Source organism: Acipenser ruthenus, chromosome 8 (assembly GCF_902713425.1).
Source record: "Acipenser ruthenus chromosome 8, fAciRut3.2 maternal haplotype, whole genome shotgun sequence".
Classification (NCBI taxonomy): domain Eukaryota; kingdom Metazoa; phylum Chordata; class Actinopteri; order Acipenseriformes; family Acipenseridae; genus Acipenser; species Acipenser ruthenus.
In genome coordinates, this window is record NC_081196.1 from 10,508,368 (window position 1) to 10,526,741 (window position 18,374).

The 18,374-nt window shown below is 38.0% G+C and overlaps 1 protein-coding gene across 1 annotated transcript; it reads left to right on the plus strand.

Annotated features, from left to right (window-relative positions):
• The first annotated feature begins 6,900 nt into the window (after positions 1 to 6,900).
• Positions 6,901 to 16,510, plus strand: LOC117405907 (myotubularin-related protein 2). Its single transcript, XM_034009411.3, has 15 exons — positions 6,901 to 7,160; positions 8,640 to 8,736; positions 9,425 to 9,500; positions 9,912 to 10,006; positions 10,320 to 10,424; positions 11,082 to 11,183; positions 11,347 to 11,430; positions 11,677 to 11,826; positions 11,952 to 12,140; positions 12,744 to 12,929; positions 13,136 to 13,342; positions 13,571 to 13,663; positions 14,311 to 14,424; positions 14,596 to 14,772; positions 15,648 to 16,510. The coding sequence occupies exons 1-15, from the start codon at positions 7,081 to 7,083 to the stop codon at positions 15,810 to 15,812; spliced, it is 1,920 nt and encodes a 639-aa protein (XP_033865302.3). The 5' UTR covers positions 6,901 to 7,080; the 3' UTR covers positions 15,813 to 16,510.
• The last annotated feature ends 1,864 nt before the right edge of the window (positions 16,511 to 18,374 follow it).

Here is an 18,374-nt window from a genome sequence, read left to right on the forward strand (position 1 = left end):
CTAACGGTTACCGTTTTCTCTGCCTGATCATTAACTTGCTATGGGTGGGATCAGTGTGGGACTTTGGCGATCGCGTCATTGTAGGGGTTAGTGTGCGCGCGCAACTGTACCAGATTGGATGTACTGGATGGGAAGCGTAGCTCTTGCAGCTTTACCCAATTGATGAAAAGGGACTCTGCAACAACTCTATTGGTTAACGGGACCATCCTTCGAAGCTGTGCTACTTCCTGGTTCGCTAACACGTTACAAGCAATGTAACAGATCACACTGTAGTTACACGGTATACAAACTACCCTATAGTGCAACAATATGACATTTTTTGTGTCGCTGACCAGGTTAACTGACAAACGTATTAACTTGTTTTGCTTCTTACAATTTGTTAATCTAAATTGTGTAGATTGCAATGGCAATAACGCTAAATTGGCCCCAACCCGCTTGCTAATTAATTGGTCTCAAACTGACTTCCTTTCGCATACACAAATCTGATAAAATGACACACAAGCAATTAACAGTTTTTTTTTTTAAAGCTCCCTGGAGCGAATTTGAGACTCAGTGATCCGATTTGCAAACGTGCTCAAGTAACAAGGTCGTTTGATTACCACTGTTATTTATTTATTTTAAAACAAGCTGCCTTTGTAAGTTGTCGGTCTTTCTGGTGATATTATTTTCCATAGTTTCCTCCATGAATCATTAATATAGTTTTCTTGCCAAAAAAAAAAAAAAAGGATGTTGACTGACGAGCTAGAACAGTTATCATATTATTTAAAGATTATCTGAAATTAAAACACTTTCCCCATTTACGCGTTTATGCTGCGTTGTCAACATGGCCGTACCTAGCTAAGAAGTCACCGAGGTCGTGCCCTGTGTTTTTTTTTGTTTGTTTGTTTTGTTTTGGTTCCTCCTCCTCCTCCTCCTCCATGCTGATGTAAGAATTCTGTAAAGTACAAAATACACCTTAATTTTCTCTGCTGGTTTTCCGTGTAACATAGATTTGGAGGTTGAAGGTCACTGCCAGCTAAAGCTTGAACCCTAAATTTGACCTAGGTAGAATGTCAGCTCTGTTGTCAATGTATTGCAGCTTCCTAAATAAAAGACAACTGAGTTCAAGCTTTACTTCAGTTGGAATTCACAAATGTCAACGACTCAATTACACCCTCTTGTGACCCTAAACTTGTCCAATTTTACTGGACAGTACAGGAGGCCGATTTTGATGGCTGATAAGTTTCTAACTAAAATGCTGTAATTTAGTGTATCTATCTTTGTTAGACAGAGAACAGTTTTTATGCTGTCGATGTTTCAAAGCTTTTACTGTAGTATGGTACTGAATGCAATAATAATATGTAGGAACTAGTGTATACATCCCTTTTGGAAATTCCAGCATCAACCACCACTGTTTCCCTGTTTTATGTTCCGTCACATTTCAAGGGTGTGGCTTTTTTGCTACTGCAATGATGTATTTGGGGTTATGTTCTGTGTGTCTGTAAGTTACATCTTGAGAAATAAAAAACTTTTTTTTTTTACCTTTTTTATTCACATTTTTTTCAATCAATTACAAGACAGTTTTAAACCCCATGATTACTAAATTTAAATATTTAAATATAAGGATTTTTTAAAGTAATTGAGCATGATTAAAATCAAACATCCAATAGTGCATGCTAGTCTCTGATGTATTTATTCTTGTAAAAATATGAACAGTTCATGTTTTCAGGATTTCATTTACAGTCTTCCACCACTGTTTGGATCAATTCAATCGACTCCAGTGTGTTTCATTGACAAGTATGTTCTACGATCAGCTTTTTAAAACGCCTTCCCCAGTTAGTTACATTTCAGCATTCATCTCATAGCAACAAACTACCAGCTTGTTTTACAACCATTAGTATTATTTCCCCTGTCTCGACCACTAAGGTGCGCTGAGGCAGACCACACTAAAAAGTGATTTTGTTTATTGCTCATTTTTTTAAAAAAACAGAAAACTTTGAAACTTTATTTTCAGCATGTAAAAGGGAGTCTGCAGCTTATCTCCATTGGTTCAGGCTTTTTTGTTATAGTTCTGCTTTTCCAACAGAAACACTGTGCCAGACAAAAAAGCATTCCTTCATCAGGTGACGGTGGGTGTTCATTGGATTTTGATGAAGAGTCTGGGTCTATCGTCGGCAGTCTCAAAAATACATGTTTAGACGTAGTCCTACTAGTTTGATTTTTGGCAGAATCTTTTGATTGCAACTTCTTTGCTGTAAAAAAACAGAAAAAAAGATGTATGAGCGCAGTGATGTTAGAATTTGTTTAGGACCGACCATACAGTGCATGCTGGGAGAGTCAGGAGTTTTGAGTTTTATTGCATTGTTCATTTTGAACCAATAGGCTCTATTTAACAAGGTGAAGGTGGGGCCTGTCCACTTCAAGCTGTCAAAAGGTTGGAACAGCTTCCAATAGGCAATGATTAAACATTTTTTTGGATTGAATTGTAACTTCTGCATAGTAAACTAATAATAAAATTGATGATTTCAAATAAGCCACCTTGCTGGCTGCAAGATATGAGCATTTCTTGGTTCAGTTTGTTGTAGTGCATATGCACTCTGTGTTTGACCTTGTTTCCACTGGAATCAATACAATTTGAAATGGGAAAGTTTTTCAAACTGACAGAGTTTGCTCTGGCCCACTTGCTCTGCTAATGAGCATAAAATAAGAACTTTAGAGGACAGTTTTAAACAGCATACTGTATTTCCGATGGAAACATGGATTGAAAGACAAATGGGGCTGCTGTTTTTTCCTGCCAAAATCAGTTCTAACAGGGGAAAGGATGTGCATAAAAGCAAAAAAAATGTATTACAGTATTATGGTTTCGGGTAATTAATAAAACAACATGGGGATTGTATTAAAAATATCCACAGGAAAAAAGCCCTGTATATTACCTATATTCTGTCAATAAGTTTATGTACTTTTTCTTTATATGGTGCATTTATAGTAAAAGGAATTGACAAAATAAAAAATAAAAAAAACATATGATGTTTCTGACTGGTCATTTCTTAAAGAAATTCCAAGAACAGGACAGGTATTTTGAAGTTTTTTAAACAGATACAAAACAGCCTAAACATGGAAATAAAATGGTGTTTATTTCGGGGGGGGGGGGGGGGGGGGGAGGTTGGAAGCATGTTTTTTTTTTTTTTGTTGGAGTAAGGAATTTTTTACATGGCCTGAGAGGAGGCAGAGTCGGAGCACTGTTTGAATTTCCGAGGGGAAAAACAAAAGTGCAAAATTATACAAGGGTTACACAAAAGATGCCCTTCATCTGTAGGTCACATTTCAATAAGAAAACAGTGCCTCTGTGTACCCAAGCTATTAAAACTATTTGTAATAGTGCACGTACTGTAAGACTCAAAAGGGTGCTTTTTTACCTTCTTGGATTGAAAGCTGCTCTAACAGGTCACCAAGCTGTGGATAGGTATCTTGCACTTCTGTCAGCATGTTCCGGAACTTCTGGCAGGTCTGCTCTCCGCGGCCCAGCATAATATCCAGCAACTCAGTCACCCTCTCCGCCGGGTCCTGGGTGGACTTGATCCTCTGGTACTCCAGCTGCGTCAGCAGGTCTTTGGAGTGTGCTTTCTGCAGGATGTAGCTTGAGTCGCTCTGGAACCACGTAATTAGCTCGCATTTATGTGACTGAACGAAGGCGCTGGCCTTCGTTTGACAGTTTTTTGGCAACATCTACTGCGTTGTGTCTAAAAAAAATAAATATCAGTCTTAGACTTGGATTAAACCAACACTGAAGCACCACTATAGCAAGAATATAGCTAGAGACACCGCACTAAAGCAGTTCTATAACTAAGCGCCATGCTGTGTCCTGTAAAGAGGTAATGAAATTGAGCGAGGAGAACACACCCCACCCCAGCAATGCCATTATCATAGTTTACTTTTTAAAGTGTATTTATTTATTTATTTATTTATCTTTGTTTGTTTGAAATAAGAATTGTAGTCCACTGGATAAGTGAGACTTTTTGAGAGCAGGGCTTGAGTGTCCATGATTACAATTGTTATTAATTTGTGTCATCTGAGCCGTGCTTTATTTGCCGTTCCTTTATTGGGTAATAATAGAACAGTATGTAAAACAATGTGAGACCAGAATGCGGTTGTTGTATAATTTATATTTCATTTCAGCCTTCATAGTGAACAGAACTAAGGGAAACGTTGCATCTTTTTAGGTGACATGTACGGTGTTGTTTATTGACCATTAGGAATCTGGGGTAGAGTGCACCAAGCAGGCCTATGTGTTCCTTGTTCAGGTCATACAGGGGTCGTAACTGTACGCCTGCTAGGGGGTAGTTGTAAGGCTGGCATAGACAGGCAAATAACATAGTGCATAGAGGCAGAAAGAGTTACATTTAAAAGCAAAGCAGCTTCGAATATTGTAAAATACCATTTAGTTTATCAAAAGCCAAAGATGGGTGGAATAGTACATTGGTTTGATGATTTACAGTAGCGCTATGCAATGCGTCGAGAAAGAATCATACGGGACAGAATTAATCCATTGGATATGTTTGATGATCTTGAGTTCTATCAGGGCTATCGATTACCAAGACAGAACCTCCTATCTTATAGATAAAATACGGGATGATCTTCAATATATGAACCAAAGGAATGCTGCCGCCTTCTTACTAAATATTACTGTCATGTTAAGCAGTTCCCTTTTCTCTTTATATAGAAACAGCAGTGATCTGCAGTGATATTTCGTGATCTGGAAAGTTTTTTCTTGACATTTTTGTTTATAGAATGCGAAGGATAACACGTGAAACAATGGCAATTTCCCTTCTCTGCTGCGCCTCGGTCCCAACGCGGCCTTTACTACGACCAAGGGCGATCTCGGTTAACGTAGGCAGGTGCATCACACAGGGCGAGGCAATCCACACATTAAAACATAATGCATGAATATAAGCTGTTACAAAATACTGGACTCTCCCCCCTATGAGCAATGTATAATTATGTTAGAAACTACTTACTACTGTTTTTTTTGTTTTGTTTTCAGGATCACCAGAATTAACAAGACAAGTTTGTGAAAGAGGAAGTGAAATATATTTGAAGCTGACATACCTTTTTTTATGCAGGAAAGTCAAAATATTGGAAAGATAGTGAATAGTTAATATAACTACAGTACAGATGAAATACACCAGAGAAAACGTAAATACGAGAGAAAGCATTTTGTTTTCAAGTTGCCTTTCTAAAAATCTGCTATTATGTTGTTTCTGTGTATGTATCAAAACTGTTTTTTTTACACAAGGTAATTTTTATTTAAAAATTACAATTTTTTTGTAAACTCTATCATAAACTATATTTTAAAAATGCAAACAGAAGAAAACACATCAGATAAACCTTGCTGTGATAGTAATCCTGGTTTTCCCGTGTTACAGTTCAGCTAACGCAATTGGGTAATGATATGGGCGCGGTCTATTATAATGAAACATAATGTAATTAAAATATTTTTGTACACTGTATCTATCCCAATAAACAAAACAAAACAAATACAATCTTGGTAAAAATCCCATACTGTCCCCTGTTTTTGAAATTGTTCAAATAAATTGAGACTTCAGTTTTATTCACAGGGAAGATTACATATATTGTAGACATAGTCAATTGAAGTACAGTACACTTCAACAAAACATGTGTTTGCAATTATAGGATTATTGTATTAGGGAACAATGCTAAATGTACTTGTACCAAGATTCTGGCACGTGTAATTGTCAGTGACATTTATATCAAACAAAATTAGAGCTGGCAGTAACTTGAAAAGTAGGCTAGCATGTCCTCTATCGACTGTATGCACATGTAAAAATGTAACAAGGAAAAAAAACTATATATATATATATATATATAATATGCCATTCATAAATAAATAGCCACAATAACCCACAAGCACCAACCCGTCTACCCCATAAGGGTAATACTCCAATATATTCCACGAACTTGTTAATAAACTGCCATGTGCCCCTGTTTGAATCATTATTATTATTCATACTTACTCAAAAATATCAGTAAAAATAATTGTTGTTAATAAATCTTTAGCAGTACCTGACGCTCCAGCTTTTAAAACTATACAATATAGAATTATTAGGCACACGAGACTGGACCATAACCTACATATTTTAAACGAGAAAGCATGTTTTAACTATCAAACTGATAATAATAATAATAATACTAATACGACTACTACAACTACCACCCGTACTACTACTACTAATATATATTTATATATATATTTCCCCCTCAATGATTGCTTAATAATAATAATAATAATAATAATAATAATAATAATAATAATAATAAACAACTCACTAACCAGGCAACAATGATGGGTTCAGCTGATCCCTGTTGTTTGTCTGTACGCTTGCTACTGGGTTTGTTTTTTACTGGTGCCACATAAGAACGAAACCACTGTACTTTTTAAACAGGAAATGTGCTTTCAGTCACCTCTTTTTGTATGCCTTACAAAATTCTGTTTTTAGGAGTGGGCCCTTCAGGTTTTTTTTTGCATAAGATCAATTGTTAATACACCACTGGCTCTCACCACATGAAAAAAAAAAAAAAGAACTAACAAGTTCCCTAAAAAAACAAAAAAAACAAAGGGAGTCAAATATAGTGATTTCCCTTACATTTTCAGAGAAAAAAAAGTAAAGTTTAATAAGACTGTAATAGTATAATTGAGAATAAAACCGAAGGTAATAGCCTTTTTTTGAACATGAACATTTAGGGGTGAAAGAAAATATGATTTTTCTGTGGAAAAAAAAAAAAAGCAAATGTATGCTTTCTTATTTGCTGTTTTTCCATTTACAAACACCATCCCCGCTTCACGAGTACATTTGTGACCGCTAGGTAGCGCCACACAACTGACGGGATGCAAATTAACCCCACCCATGTGTTTTTCTAGCACTCTGGGTAAAGATGTCAGCTTCCTGGTCCTGTTACAGGTTTACTCTATAGTATTTTCCTATTCACTACGGGATTATAGTTTCGTGGTTTTGTTTCCAGCTGTATGAGTACTCTCATGTCTAGTTTTACGGTTGATACAATATTAAATTAAAACAGATAAAGATGGAGAATAGTGTGAGTAGCGACAGCCTCGGGTCCAAGCAGTCATCCTCCCGGCAGCCCAGTGTGGATTCATTATCCAGGTGGGGTTAGTTCAACATGCAAGACGGAACTGTTACTGTATTAATATCACATTAGTCAAGGAAGAAAAAAAAGTACTGTTATCAGTATGTCTAGCTAGAAAACAAAACTGCTAAGTGTTATTGCAGTAGTGCTGCTAAGTAGGTTATTGTTATTAAAAACAAGTAATAACATTTTTATTTGGTGAAGCAGACAAAAATCACAACAGTAGTAAAAATAATAGTTTACAATAAATATTCATATATTCACCAAACACATTTTTTTGTGATTAGCCTCCTCCTAACACAGATCATTCTAACTGTCAATGCTAGGTCAAACTACATAAGATAACAAACGTGTTTTTGCCACAGGCTGGCAGACATCAGATTCTCTACTGTTGCAATATGGAACTGATTTGTATTGTCGTTCAACAGATGTATGTAATTCTGTATTCAATCACAACTTAGATCTCCGTTAGCTAGTAGTGATCACAGGATCCTGAATGACTCACGTCGACCACGGGGTGAATGCAATTGGAACAAATGATGACAATGCAGCGCAAAACACGAGTTGCTTCTGGTGTTTTTGTTAGTGCTGTCAGACTAGACTCTAAATTGCAGTTGTGTTTCTTGCAACAGCAGGGATTCTTTTTTTTTTTTTTTCTCGGTTTGAAGGAAACCATTTTAAGTCACCGGATGCAATGCACTGAATACATTTACTTCATGTGGCAAAAATTCATATTTAGTACACATCTGCATTCTTTTCTCAAGCAGGCTCCAGTACTGGAGTTGTCCAGTAAAAATGAACCCTTTCCCTGCCATATATTTTAACCACTGGCCATATCAGTGATACAAATCACACCTTTTACATTTGACATTCTGTAGCTGTATTCTCAGTGATTGTTTCCGTTCCTTTAACTGTGTTGTCTAGTAAAACAAATGACCTTTTTAATTGAATGTTGGAAGCATTCCGGTTTGCCCACCGCTTTTAATGTCTTAATAAAAACCCTTCCAGTTACTCAGTGGACGCCGCTATACGCAATGTTAGCTCAGTGGATCCTTTCAACACGAATGAATGGTCAAAATTACATATTTCATACATATTTAAGAACATTTGTGTTTTCCTGCTTTCATCCCATAACATACAGTTCAAAAATAAGCATTTCACGTTTATTGCACTGCATAAGCTGGTTCATTGTATGGGTAGACTTACCACCACTGAGCCTCTATATGCCTGTTTCTCGTACAGTATTCTGCAATGTATTGGTCTTTTACCTTTTCGATCACTGTGAATTGTCCACGTTGATAAAGATCACTAGAAAATGCAATGTGATGCTATATAATAAAGTAAACCCTCTTTCATAGATGAGCTGTGCTTATTTGTCACCAAGAATTATTTTTTTATGCAAGAATTCAAGTTAAAAGATGTGGTTTGTAGCATTGTTCCTGATGTTAAATGTTATTGGATTGATAGGTGGAAACGTCATGTTTTGCTCTCCACAGTTCTTCCACATCCCGATCTGATCGCTCCTACCACACAAAGCCGGATCCATCATCTGATTCCGTTTCCACATCAACAGACTTCTCACCAGAGCTCAGGGTAGGTTAAGAAGGGCACAGTAAACAACTTCTGAAGTTAAACAAGACACCTCGTTCACTCCCAGTGCTTAGCTTTCAACACAATTCAATGGTCATGAATTCAAAAGTTACCAATTCCTTTTTACATTTAGTTTCAGAATCCTAGCTCATCAGCCATGGATAATTTACTTTGTAGCAAATGTTTTGCAGAGTTGTTCCTTTACTTTCTAATACAGATTTGACTGAAATTCAGCTACACTCATCTCCACATTGAACTGTGCCATTCTTCAGACACATAGCCTACATCTTAGTTATTTTACACTGGTATTTGTCTATAGGGCCTGGCTATTTATTACCTTTGATTCCTGTGAGATTTACAATATTGAGATGTATCACGTTCTCAATGATTTTGCTTAATTGTATTTTCATATTCTCGAAGGTCCCCAAATCTACTTGTTCTGTTGCCTGAGCCCCTGTCTTTGTGTTTTTATATGTTGTTAGCCAATAGCTTCTGCTAATACTCTATTACTTATGTAACTATGTATGCTTTGGGTTCTATTATCTGCAACACAGAAAGTGAAAACTTAACCACCTGATTGACAGCTAAATTAGAAAAAAAAAAAAAAAAAAGAATCAACAAAAAACATCCTAATCTGACTTCAATGTAAAGCATGCAAGCTTTTTGTATCTGCTTTTATTCCAATGTTTAGGTGCTAAGGGATGCTAATAAATTGGCTCAGTTGGAAGAACCGCGCTTGCTACCAAAGGAATCGATACAGGACATGGGTAAGCCCACTCTTATCTTATCTGTACCAGATCCATACACTCACCTAAGCAGCAGCATGTGAACAGTGTATGTGCATTTAACCCCTTTGCCCCTAGCCATTTTTTACAAGCAGTACAATATGAATTATATACAAAGCATCTACCACATCAGGTTTTATATAAGTGGCATAATACTTTAATGGGTGCATTATTGAAACACAAATTTCCAATGCAGGGGTGTGGGAAACAGGTAACATTTACAACATTGTGTTTTGTTTAAATGTCAGTGTTTAACTTCTGTCTCCCCTCTGAATTTCTATTATGAAATATAGGGGGTAATGTGTACCTTGATATTTCTACTTGATTTACTGATGTCAATAAATTATTTGATGTATAAACATAATTTTTATGTGTAAAATCATCACTTTGCAGCCAAAGATGTTACTTATATCTGTCCATTCATTGGTGACATAAGAGGGACCTTGACTGTTACAAACTACAGACTGTTTTTCAAATGCATGGACAAGGTAAGCTCATGTTTCCCTTTTTTCTGTGAAGTTTTAAAAAGTATACAACATAGTTTTAAAAAACGAGGATACAAAGGTTTGGTATCTCAGAAGCCTGTGCTCGCATTTTTGAGAGAAGTTGTGCAAATCTTCAGTTGTATTCCAAAGCTAACAAACGGTGCACAGTGCACTTTCTCAGAAGTGCTTTTTACAGACTTGGAAGAGCAGACACCGTATGAGGTTACAGCGATCAATCATGTGCAAACTGTTCATTTTTTTTCTTTTCTGGTTGATACAATACACATGTTTATATGACTGCCTGTTTGTGACTCAGGATCCAGCGTTTGTTCTTGACATTCCACTGGGGGTGATCAGTCGAATTGAGAAGATTGGGGGAGCTTCGAGCCGTGGGGAGGTTTCTTACGGGCTGGTCTGTAAAGTAAGTGGAAATGACTGCTGTGCCCTGCTTAGGGTCTGCTTGCAAATACCCCTTTCACGGGGCTCACGAGTGGTGCATCCAGTAAAGGCGCTCCGCATGGAGTGCAGGATGCGCCCTATAGCCTGGAGATCATCGGTTCGAATCCAGGTCATTGCTGACCGTGACCCGGGGTTCCTAGGGGGCGGCTCACAATTGGCGAAGCGCGGCCCAGGTAGGGAGGGCTTAGGTCGGCAGGGCAATCCTTGGTTCACCGCACACCAGAGACCCCTGTGGCTGATAGGGTGCCTGCAGGTCTGCAGTGGAGCCATTCAGATCTGGCACTATAGGTCTGGTGGCTTCGCTGTGGATCTGCAGTTCGAAAAATGACGGCTTGGCAGGAACACATTTCGAGTCGTTGGGGGGTTGCAGCGGTGAACCGGGATAAAAATAATAATTGGGCATTCCAAACTGGGGAGAAAACCAGGGTTAAAAAAAAAAAAAGACCACTTTAACTACAGACTTATCATAAGTGGAATCCAGATCAAGTGTACCAAATTATGGGTCCAATTTGTATAGCATTCTCGCTGTAAGAGTGCAAAGTTTTGTTAAATTAATCTGATATGCCTAGAAATCTAGAAATCGGAAAGAAATCTTTTTTTTTTTTTTTTTGTTCTTCAGGACATACGAAACCTGCGGTTTGCTCATAAACAGGAAGGGGACGCCAGGAGATCCATATTTGAGAATCTCATGAAGTTTGCATTTCCTGTTTCCAACAACCAGGTAATAAATGTATTTATTTGGGGGTTTTATCTGTGGACTTTCACATGTTTTTATAGCTAATGTGTGATAAGGAGCTGTATAAATACAGCTTTATTATTTGTAGACAAGTTCAGTATTAATTATTGTTTGTTGCTTATTTTTCCCCCGTTGTTTTTCTTTTAAGCAAATGTTTGCATTTGAATATGGGCAGATTTTCCCTGGTAATGGCTGGAAAGTGTATGACCCCATTGCAGAGTATAAGAGACAGGTAACTATAACCTTCAGTTTTTCTGTAGTTTGACAACATATTATTCACTCATATGTTCAGTCTGTCATACCTTTGTAACATATTTGAATTAGCTCTATTCCCATTCCTTTCCCTTTTCTCTTCTGCTTGTGGATATCGACACTACTTCGACTTGCCCCGTCTCTTTGTGTCGTATTTTTAGTTTTCAATGCTGTTTACCCTGTGCGTATAAGAGTTGAAGATCATATTTCTGTCTTTCCCTCTTAGGGATTGCTCAACGAAAGCTGGAGAGTAACAAAGATCAATGACCATTATGAGCTGTGTGATACCTACCCTGCTGTGCTGGTTGTGCCAGTGAACATTCCTGATGAAGAATTAAAGAAAGTGGCAGCCTTCCGAGCCAAAGGGAGAATCCCAGTGAGTGTGTGTCCCCTTGGTCATGTGACATCTCAATGACATCAAAATGACTGGGTGAGTTATTTCTTCATTTTACTATTGCAGAAACACACTTTTTAAAAATAGGTGCCTCCATTGTTGCCTAGGTGTTGTCATGGATCCACCCAGAGAGTCAGGCCACAGTGACGCGCTGCAGCCAACCCATGGTGGGGGTGAACGGGAAGCGCTGCAAGGAGGATGAGAAGTACCTGCAGGCTATCATGGATGCCAACGCCCAGTCACACAAACTATTCATCTTCGATGCCCGGCCCAGTGTCAACGCTGTTGCCAACAAGGTTTGTGGAAAGATTCTGTCTATGAATAGCACTGGCTTTAACTTGCATCACAGAATTTGAAATACACTGGATTTATTTGATCATTATGGAGTATGGTAGAAGTTGGAACATTTGATTATGGATGAAACACCAGACCTCAATCCACTTAGTCTGAGGGCCCATCGCCTGTGGTTGGCCGTGGGGTGTGAAGAAAGGTGGCAATTGGGGGAGGTGGTGGGATATGCATTTGATTGAACAAAAAGAGGGGTAAGTGACTTTCCTTTTTTTTTGATTGATGAGTGACGTAATGAAAGTTTAAGCCTTGCACTGCATAATTTTCCTTCAGCTTAAGTCTTTTGTCCTCCTATGTTTTACTAGTTTGAATGAATCAATGCTTTGTTTCAATGGGCACATTTTTTTTACTATTTTAATATAGTTACTAGTGCACTAAATGTAATTTACAAAACTCATTTTGACCATAAAAAAAAAGAATGTCAGATACACTTTATCCATTAAGTCTTATCTTCGATTTTTCATAAGAAAGGTCTTTATTTGCCCGTGTGTTGCCAGCATTAGGCACATTTCTCCTATGTCTGCTTATTCCACTGTCTTGCAACCCCACAGACGAAAGGAGGAGGCTTCGAGAGCGAGGACGCCTACCAGAACGCAGAGCTGGTCTTCTTGGACATACACAACATCCACGTGATGAGGGAGTCCCTGCGCAAACTCAAGGAGGTGGTCTACCCCGACATCGAGGAGTCCCGCTGGCTCTCCAACCTGGAGTCCACACACTGGCTGGAGCACATCAAGGTGAGTGCAGGACGAGCTTATCTAGCCAATGTGAAATCCTGAATGTTGGTACCAAGGTGTTTTGACTGTGAGTTAAGGAGATTCTGGTCAGTTCTGGTTGCCTGTCATAGTCATTGTCTTTAAGTTGCAGTAGCAAGGTAGCGGATCTCTAGAAGGAGAACCACCCGCTTTTACCTGCTCTCTTTGTGTGTGTGTGTGTGTTTTAGTTGATCCTGGCAGGAGCTCTGCGCATTGCTGATAAGGTGGAGTCTGGGAAGACCTCTGTGGTGGTGCACTGCAGCGACGGTTGGGACCGGACTGCCCAGCTTACCTCCCTGGCCATGCTGATGCTGGATAGTTATTACCGTACTATCCAGGGTTTCCAGGTGCTCATTGAGAAGGAGTGGCTCAGCTTCGGACACCGCTTCCAGCTGGTATGTAACAGCCTTTGTTATAGACTCTGCTGCAGGAAAACATCTGTATTAAAGGGCAGTTGCATTCAGAGAAGTTGTATTTATTTTGTCCCTGGATAGACCGTTGTCTTTTGTGTATTCTCTGTAGCATTTTAAAAACCGCTATTCCATCCTTGTTTAGTGAGGTTTTAACTCCTTCCCCATGTACATTTTAATGTATATTTTAAGTTTAAAAATTTTACTCCACAGAGAATTGGCCATGGGGACAAGAATCACACAGATGCAGACAGGTCACCTGTATTTTTGCAGTTCATTGACTGTGTGTGGCAGATGACAAGACAGGTATTGGCAAAGACAAATCTTCCATTTAGGTGTTTAAAACAGTAAATATGTGCTGGCTTGGTAGTTTTTGTGACTATATTATACAAAATTACTGCAATTAAAAATATCAATATGCTATGGTGCGTTGATGTGGAAAACTTAATCTCTGATCACTGTGTGTACATATATATATATATATATATATATATATATATATATATATATATATAGCTATGAGGCACAAGCTCTTTTACACGTTGTTTTGCCACAAAATAAAATGCATTTTCACCCCTTGTTATATGCATAGATTAAAAGTCCCTCTGATATCTATAGCCTCTGTACTCTTCAAAATCTTTTACTGTCATTGCTGACTTCAGGGATACCATACAGGGGGGGGGGGGATGGGATGGGATGCATAGGCAAGTTCCTCTGTGATTTTTCATGGCTGGCTATGGTCCTTTGTATAATAAATATTATATATAATTAGTTTTCATTGCCAGAGAACCGCTAAGTATACAGTATGTCTTCCATACTGGTTTTTACTTTACCCATTGTCTGTGTTCTTTAGTCCTGCATGACTCAGTGTTTCGTCCATATTGTACACAAACAAATCCTTTAAGATACTAATGTTAATACTTGTACAATCAAACATATTTTTTGTGTTGCAGTTTCCTGCAGCGTTTGAGTTCAACGAATACTTTCTGATCACCATATTAGACCACCTGTACAGCTGCTTGTTTGGAACATTCCTTTGTAACGGTGAACAGCAGCGAGTAAAAGAGGTAAGAGGTTTCCACATTACCAACCCACTGTTTGTTATGCTGCTATAATACAAAGTCTGTGTTTATTTACCAATTGGGATTGACATGTTTGTATTGAGAAGTAAGCGGTACATATTTTATGGGTCACTCTGTATTTAAGTGGAAAGACTCCACTGTGTTTTGTTTTTTTAGGAACTGCAGAAAAAGACTGTCTCACTGTGGTCATACATTAACAGCCAGCTGCAGGAGTTCACCAACCCACTGTATGTGAACTACTCAAACCACGTTCTGTTCCCAGTGGTGAGCGTGCGCCACCTGGAGCTCTGGGTGGGGTACTACATCAGGTGGAACCCAAGAATGAGACCACAGGTAAACACTTGGCTCTAGGAAGTATATAAAAATTATAGCAAAGAATGACTTTGCTATTGAGTTTTTTGCAGTCTTCATTTTTGTAATCAGGGTTTGGGGTCAATTCATGTCTTTCAATTCCTTTTTTAAAATCAATTCCCTGTTGATATTTTAGAGACATAATTGTTGCAATTGTTCAGCTGCTTCCATTTGAAGCCAATTTAATTGACTAACAGTCACATCAATTTAAGTAATTTGTTGCCACTGTGAGAAGCTCAGTTTAACAGAATCCTGCTAATTGCAATTTAGATCAATGATGTGTTGGAATTGATTAAAAGGGAATGGGAATGGATTTTAAAAAACAGGAACTGACCCCAACCCTCTTTGTAATCTTGACTTTTACCTTTTTAACTCACTATTCCAATGTGTTGTCAATAAAGGCATCACTGTTTCATCAGTATCACAGTGCCTGGAGTAATTTACTCAAAACAACCTGAAATATCATAGAAAGTCAGATGGAACGATGGTATATGTTATAAATGTGTTAAATACTTTACCAAGCAAATGAAACGAATCATACTCTGAGTGGCCATCTGCTATCAGGATATTAAAGGCCGATGTTTCCCCAGTTTCTTTTACACTAAATATAAGCAAACAACAACAGGCACTCCAAAATCCAGTATTGTTCCTTGATGCTTTTTGTTTTCTAATAAAGTAACAAATCAGCAAGACACTGCAGATTTTAAAATATTGTCGATGCGCCACAATTGCGTTTTCCTGTGTTTTTCTGAGACGTCTTAAAAACCAACACGCGAGTGTTAATGCTGTGTCGAGACTGCTTTCTCAATATGAAAATCCATTAACTTGGCACACCTAAAAATCTTTTTTGTGTTTAGGAGCCTGTTCACCAGCGCTACAAGGAGCTCCTGGCGAAGAGGGCGGAGCTTCAGAAGAAGGTGGAGGAGCTGCAGCGCGAGGTGACCAACCGGTCAGCCTCCTCGTCCTCCGAGCGAGCCGGCTCGCCCGCACGCTCCATCACCCCCGTACAAACCTTCGTCTAAAAAAACAGCCCTCTGGCCTATTTACTGAAAACGCTAGCCAGTTTAGTGCTTAAATTAAAAATATGTAGTACTTAAAGCTAATAAATACACTACACTGCAGTATATTATTGCAGGGCTTACTCGAGCTAATGCCATTCCATAGTAAGTAGTGACACCCGCTGGAAGGCACAGGGACTGCAGTGTCAGCAAATGTCTTTTCCTGTGCTGGGAGTCTAACACACTACCACTTAAAAGGACATGTCTCAAAGCCACCTATTTGGATATGTAACACACTGCAGCAGAGATAATTGCACAAATGAGTCAAATGACAAAACTTGTATATGGCACCTCCACATTGTTGGTGTAAAATGCTGCTAAATGGCAAAAATGACCGGACAGTGTTTGACCGTTTCCCCATTGCGGGTATACTCACAGAATATATAACAGGCTCGAGAAATATTAAAGTTTCCCTGTGTCACCTGCAATAGAAGTCTAAGAGCTAGTTTTGCGGTAACCCACTCGTGGCGACATAATGCAAAGAATGTGCCTCATAAAGATGCTGAATAGCTGTGAAAGTACAGTAGTACAAATTCATTCCCTGTGTTCTTGAGGAGTTCTAAATAGCTAGTTCCACCAAATTTACTTGAAACACATCAACTTACATCATTTTTGTCTGTGTTGCTTAATATTTTTAGTTCACATATATTAACAGGATGCTTTATGTAACAAACTAAAGCTTACTTATTGCATCTTTTAACACTACGAAGAACAGAAAAGTGTGTCAACCTGTTCTGTGTTTGGGATGGTGCCCAGAAAGCCCTCCACTTTAACATGTTTAACATAAAGTTGTTGAATTTTAGGCGTTCCTAGAGAATATTACTGTCAGGATAGCCAAATATGCAGTTAGCCTACATTGCACTACTCATAATAATACTAACACTAGCAGTTAAAATTAATGATTTATTATAATTAAGACTAAAATCATTAGATTATATCTACTGTGCTAGTACTTAACATGTTTACCTTGGTTTGAGACTTATTTATTATTTTAATGTTACATATTGAGCAATATTGCAGACCTCTATGTTACAGTAGTTTGTTTGTAAATGCATATTTATTTTATTGCTTAAATATTAATACATATTTAACCTTTAATCTTTCCTGTTGGGAGTGCTCAGTGTTAATCACAGTCACTAAATGTTTTGGCTGTCTATGTGGCCATAAAAAATACAAGGGGAACATTATGAATGTGAGCTGGGTTCTCTGTAATGTTATTTCTTCATGTTTTCTGTATTTATCATAACATTCCTAACATCAGTTATGTTACTTACATAAATAAAAAAAAAAACTATTTGCCATAGAATTGTGTGCTTGAGGAGGGGTACAGATACAGCTGCAGAATGTAATTCTGCTGCTAATACACATTAATACACTGGCTAAAATGTGCAACGCTTTCTGTTCAAAATTATACCAATGACATTTGTATTCTACTGGCAAAAATACAAAAAAAACTAGTTGCATTACTGTGATTTTGAGCTATACACTTCTAAGTGATGTGAGGTGTGAACCCAAATGTTACTTCCTTTGACTCTGATCGTCATGCACAACAAATTTGCTTCCAATTGAAGATCAATGGTTTTATTATTGAAGATGTATTTTGCAGCTGTTGTCCAAACTGTCTTTGAATCATTTAAGAGTAACAGCTAAGGATACAATTGGTTTCTGACACAACCTTAAACAGGCCACAGGGGAGTTATTTTTTATTTAGAAACACTCGTCTGATTCACACAGTGTAGTCATTATTGAACATGATAAGCCTTTGGACTGTGCTTGATTCTTGTTAAGACGCGCCGATCTGTGTGTGGATTTAGTAATAATAACGCCATAAAATATATAATTGATTGTTGTGCAGACGGTTATATCTGGTGTTTGTGTGTATTTAGAGTGCTCACATTTGGGGTCTATTTTAATGATCTTAATTACACCATCCTGCAGTTTTTAAAGCTGATCTTTCAGCTGATCTTCCTCAGTATTATTATTGTATTTATAGTTGTTAATAAGTGGCCAATAAATCACACATGGGAGAAAACCCTAGCAGTGGCAATATTTAGATCTGCTACTTTTCGGATCACTGAAATAGACCCCTTGTATTAACACGTTAACAAAAAGGGGGCACGTATCTGGATTCAGTCTGAATCTGGTGAGCGGCGTTGATGCGTCTATACTATACTCAAGATTCTGGCATAACTATTTAAATAAAGAAAACACACAAACAGAAAAATAAATGAGATTTTATATATATATATATATATATATATATATATATATATATCCGTCCTGCAGGTGTCCATGGGCATTAATGTAAAAAAAACTGCCTGCTTGCAATAGATCACAAAATAAAATGACATTGGGCCATCTCCAAGCATGGTGGCTACTCAAACGGCAGTCTTAAATGCATCTCCCAATCTCTCTTTGTTTGATTAAGACAGTTCCTGAGATTGGGCTGATCGTCGCAGGGTGTTGTTTAGCTCTCTGTCCATCTTTGTGTGTTGCAGAAAAAAAAAAAAAATCACAGCTTTCTCC

Bases quoted from the DNA above. Each gene is read 5' to 3' on its own strand.
- LOC117405907 (XM_034009411.3), top strand. From the start codon at position 7,081: ATGGAGAATAGTGTGAGTAGCGACAGCCTCGGGTCCAAGCAGTCATCC. The intron at 8,737-9,424 runs GTAGGTTAAGAA...TCCAATGTTTAG, and splicing joins ACTTCTCACCAGAGCTCAGG to GTGCTAAGGGATGCTAATAA. The intron at 12,930-13,135 runs GTGAGTGCAGGA...TGTGTGTTTTAG, and splicing joins ACTGGCTGGAGCACATCAAG to TTGATCCTGGCAGGAGCTCT.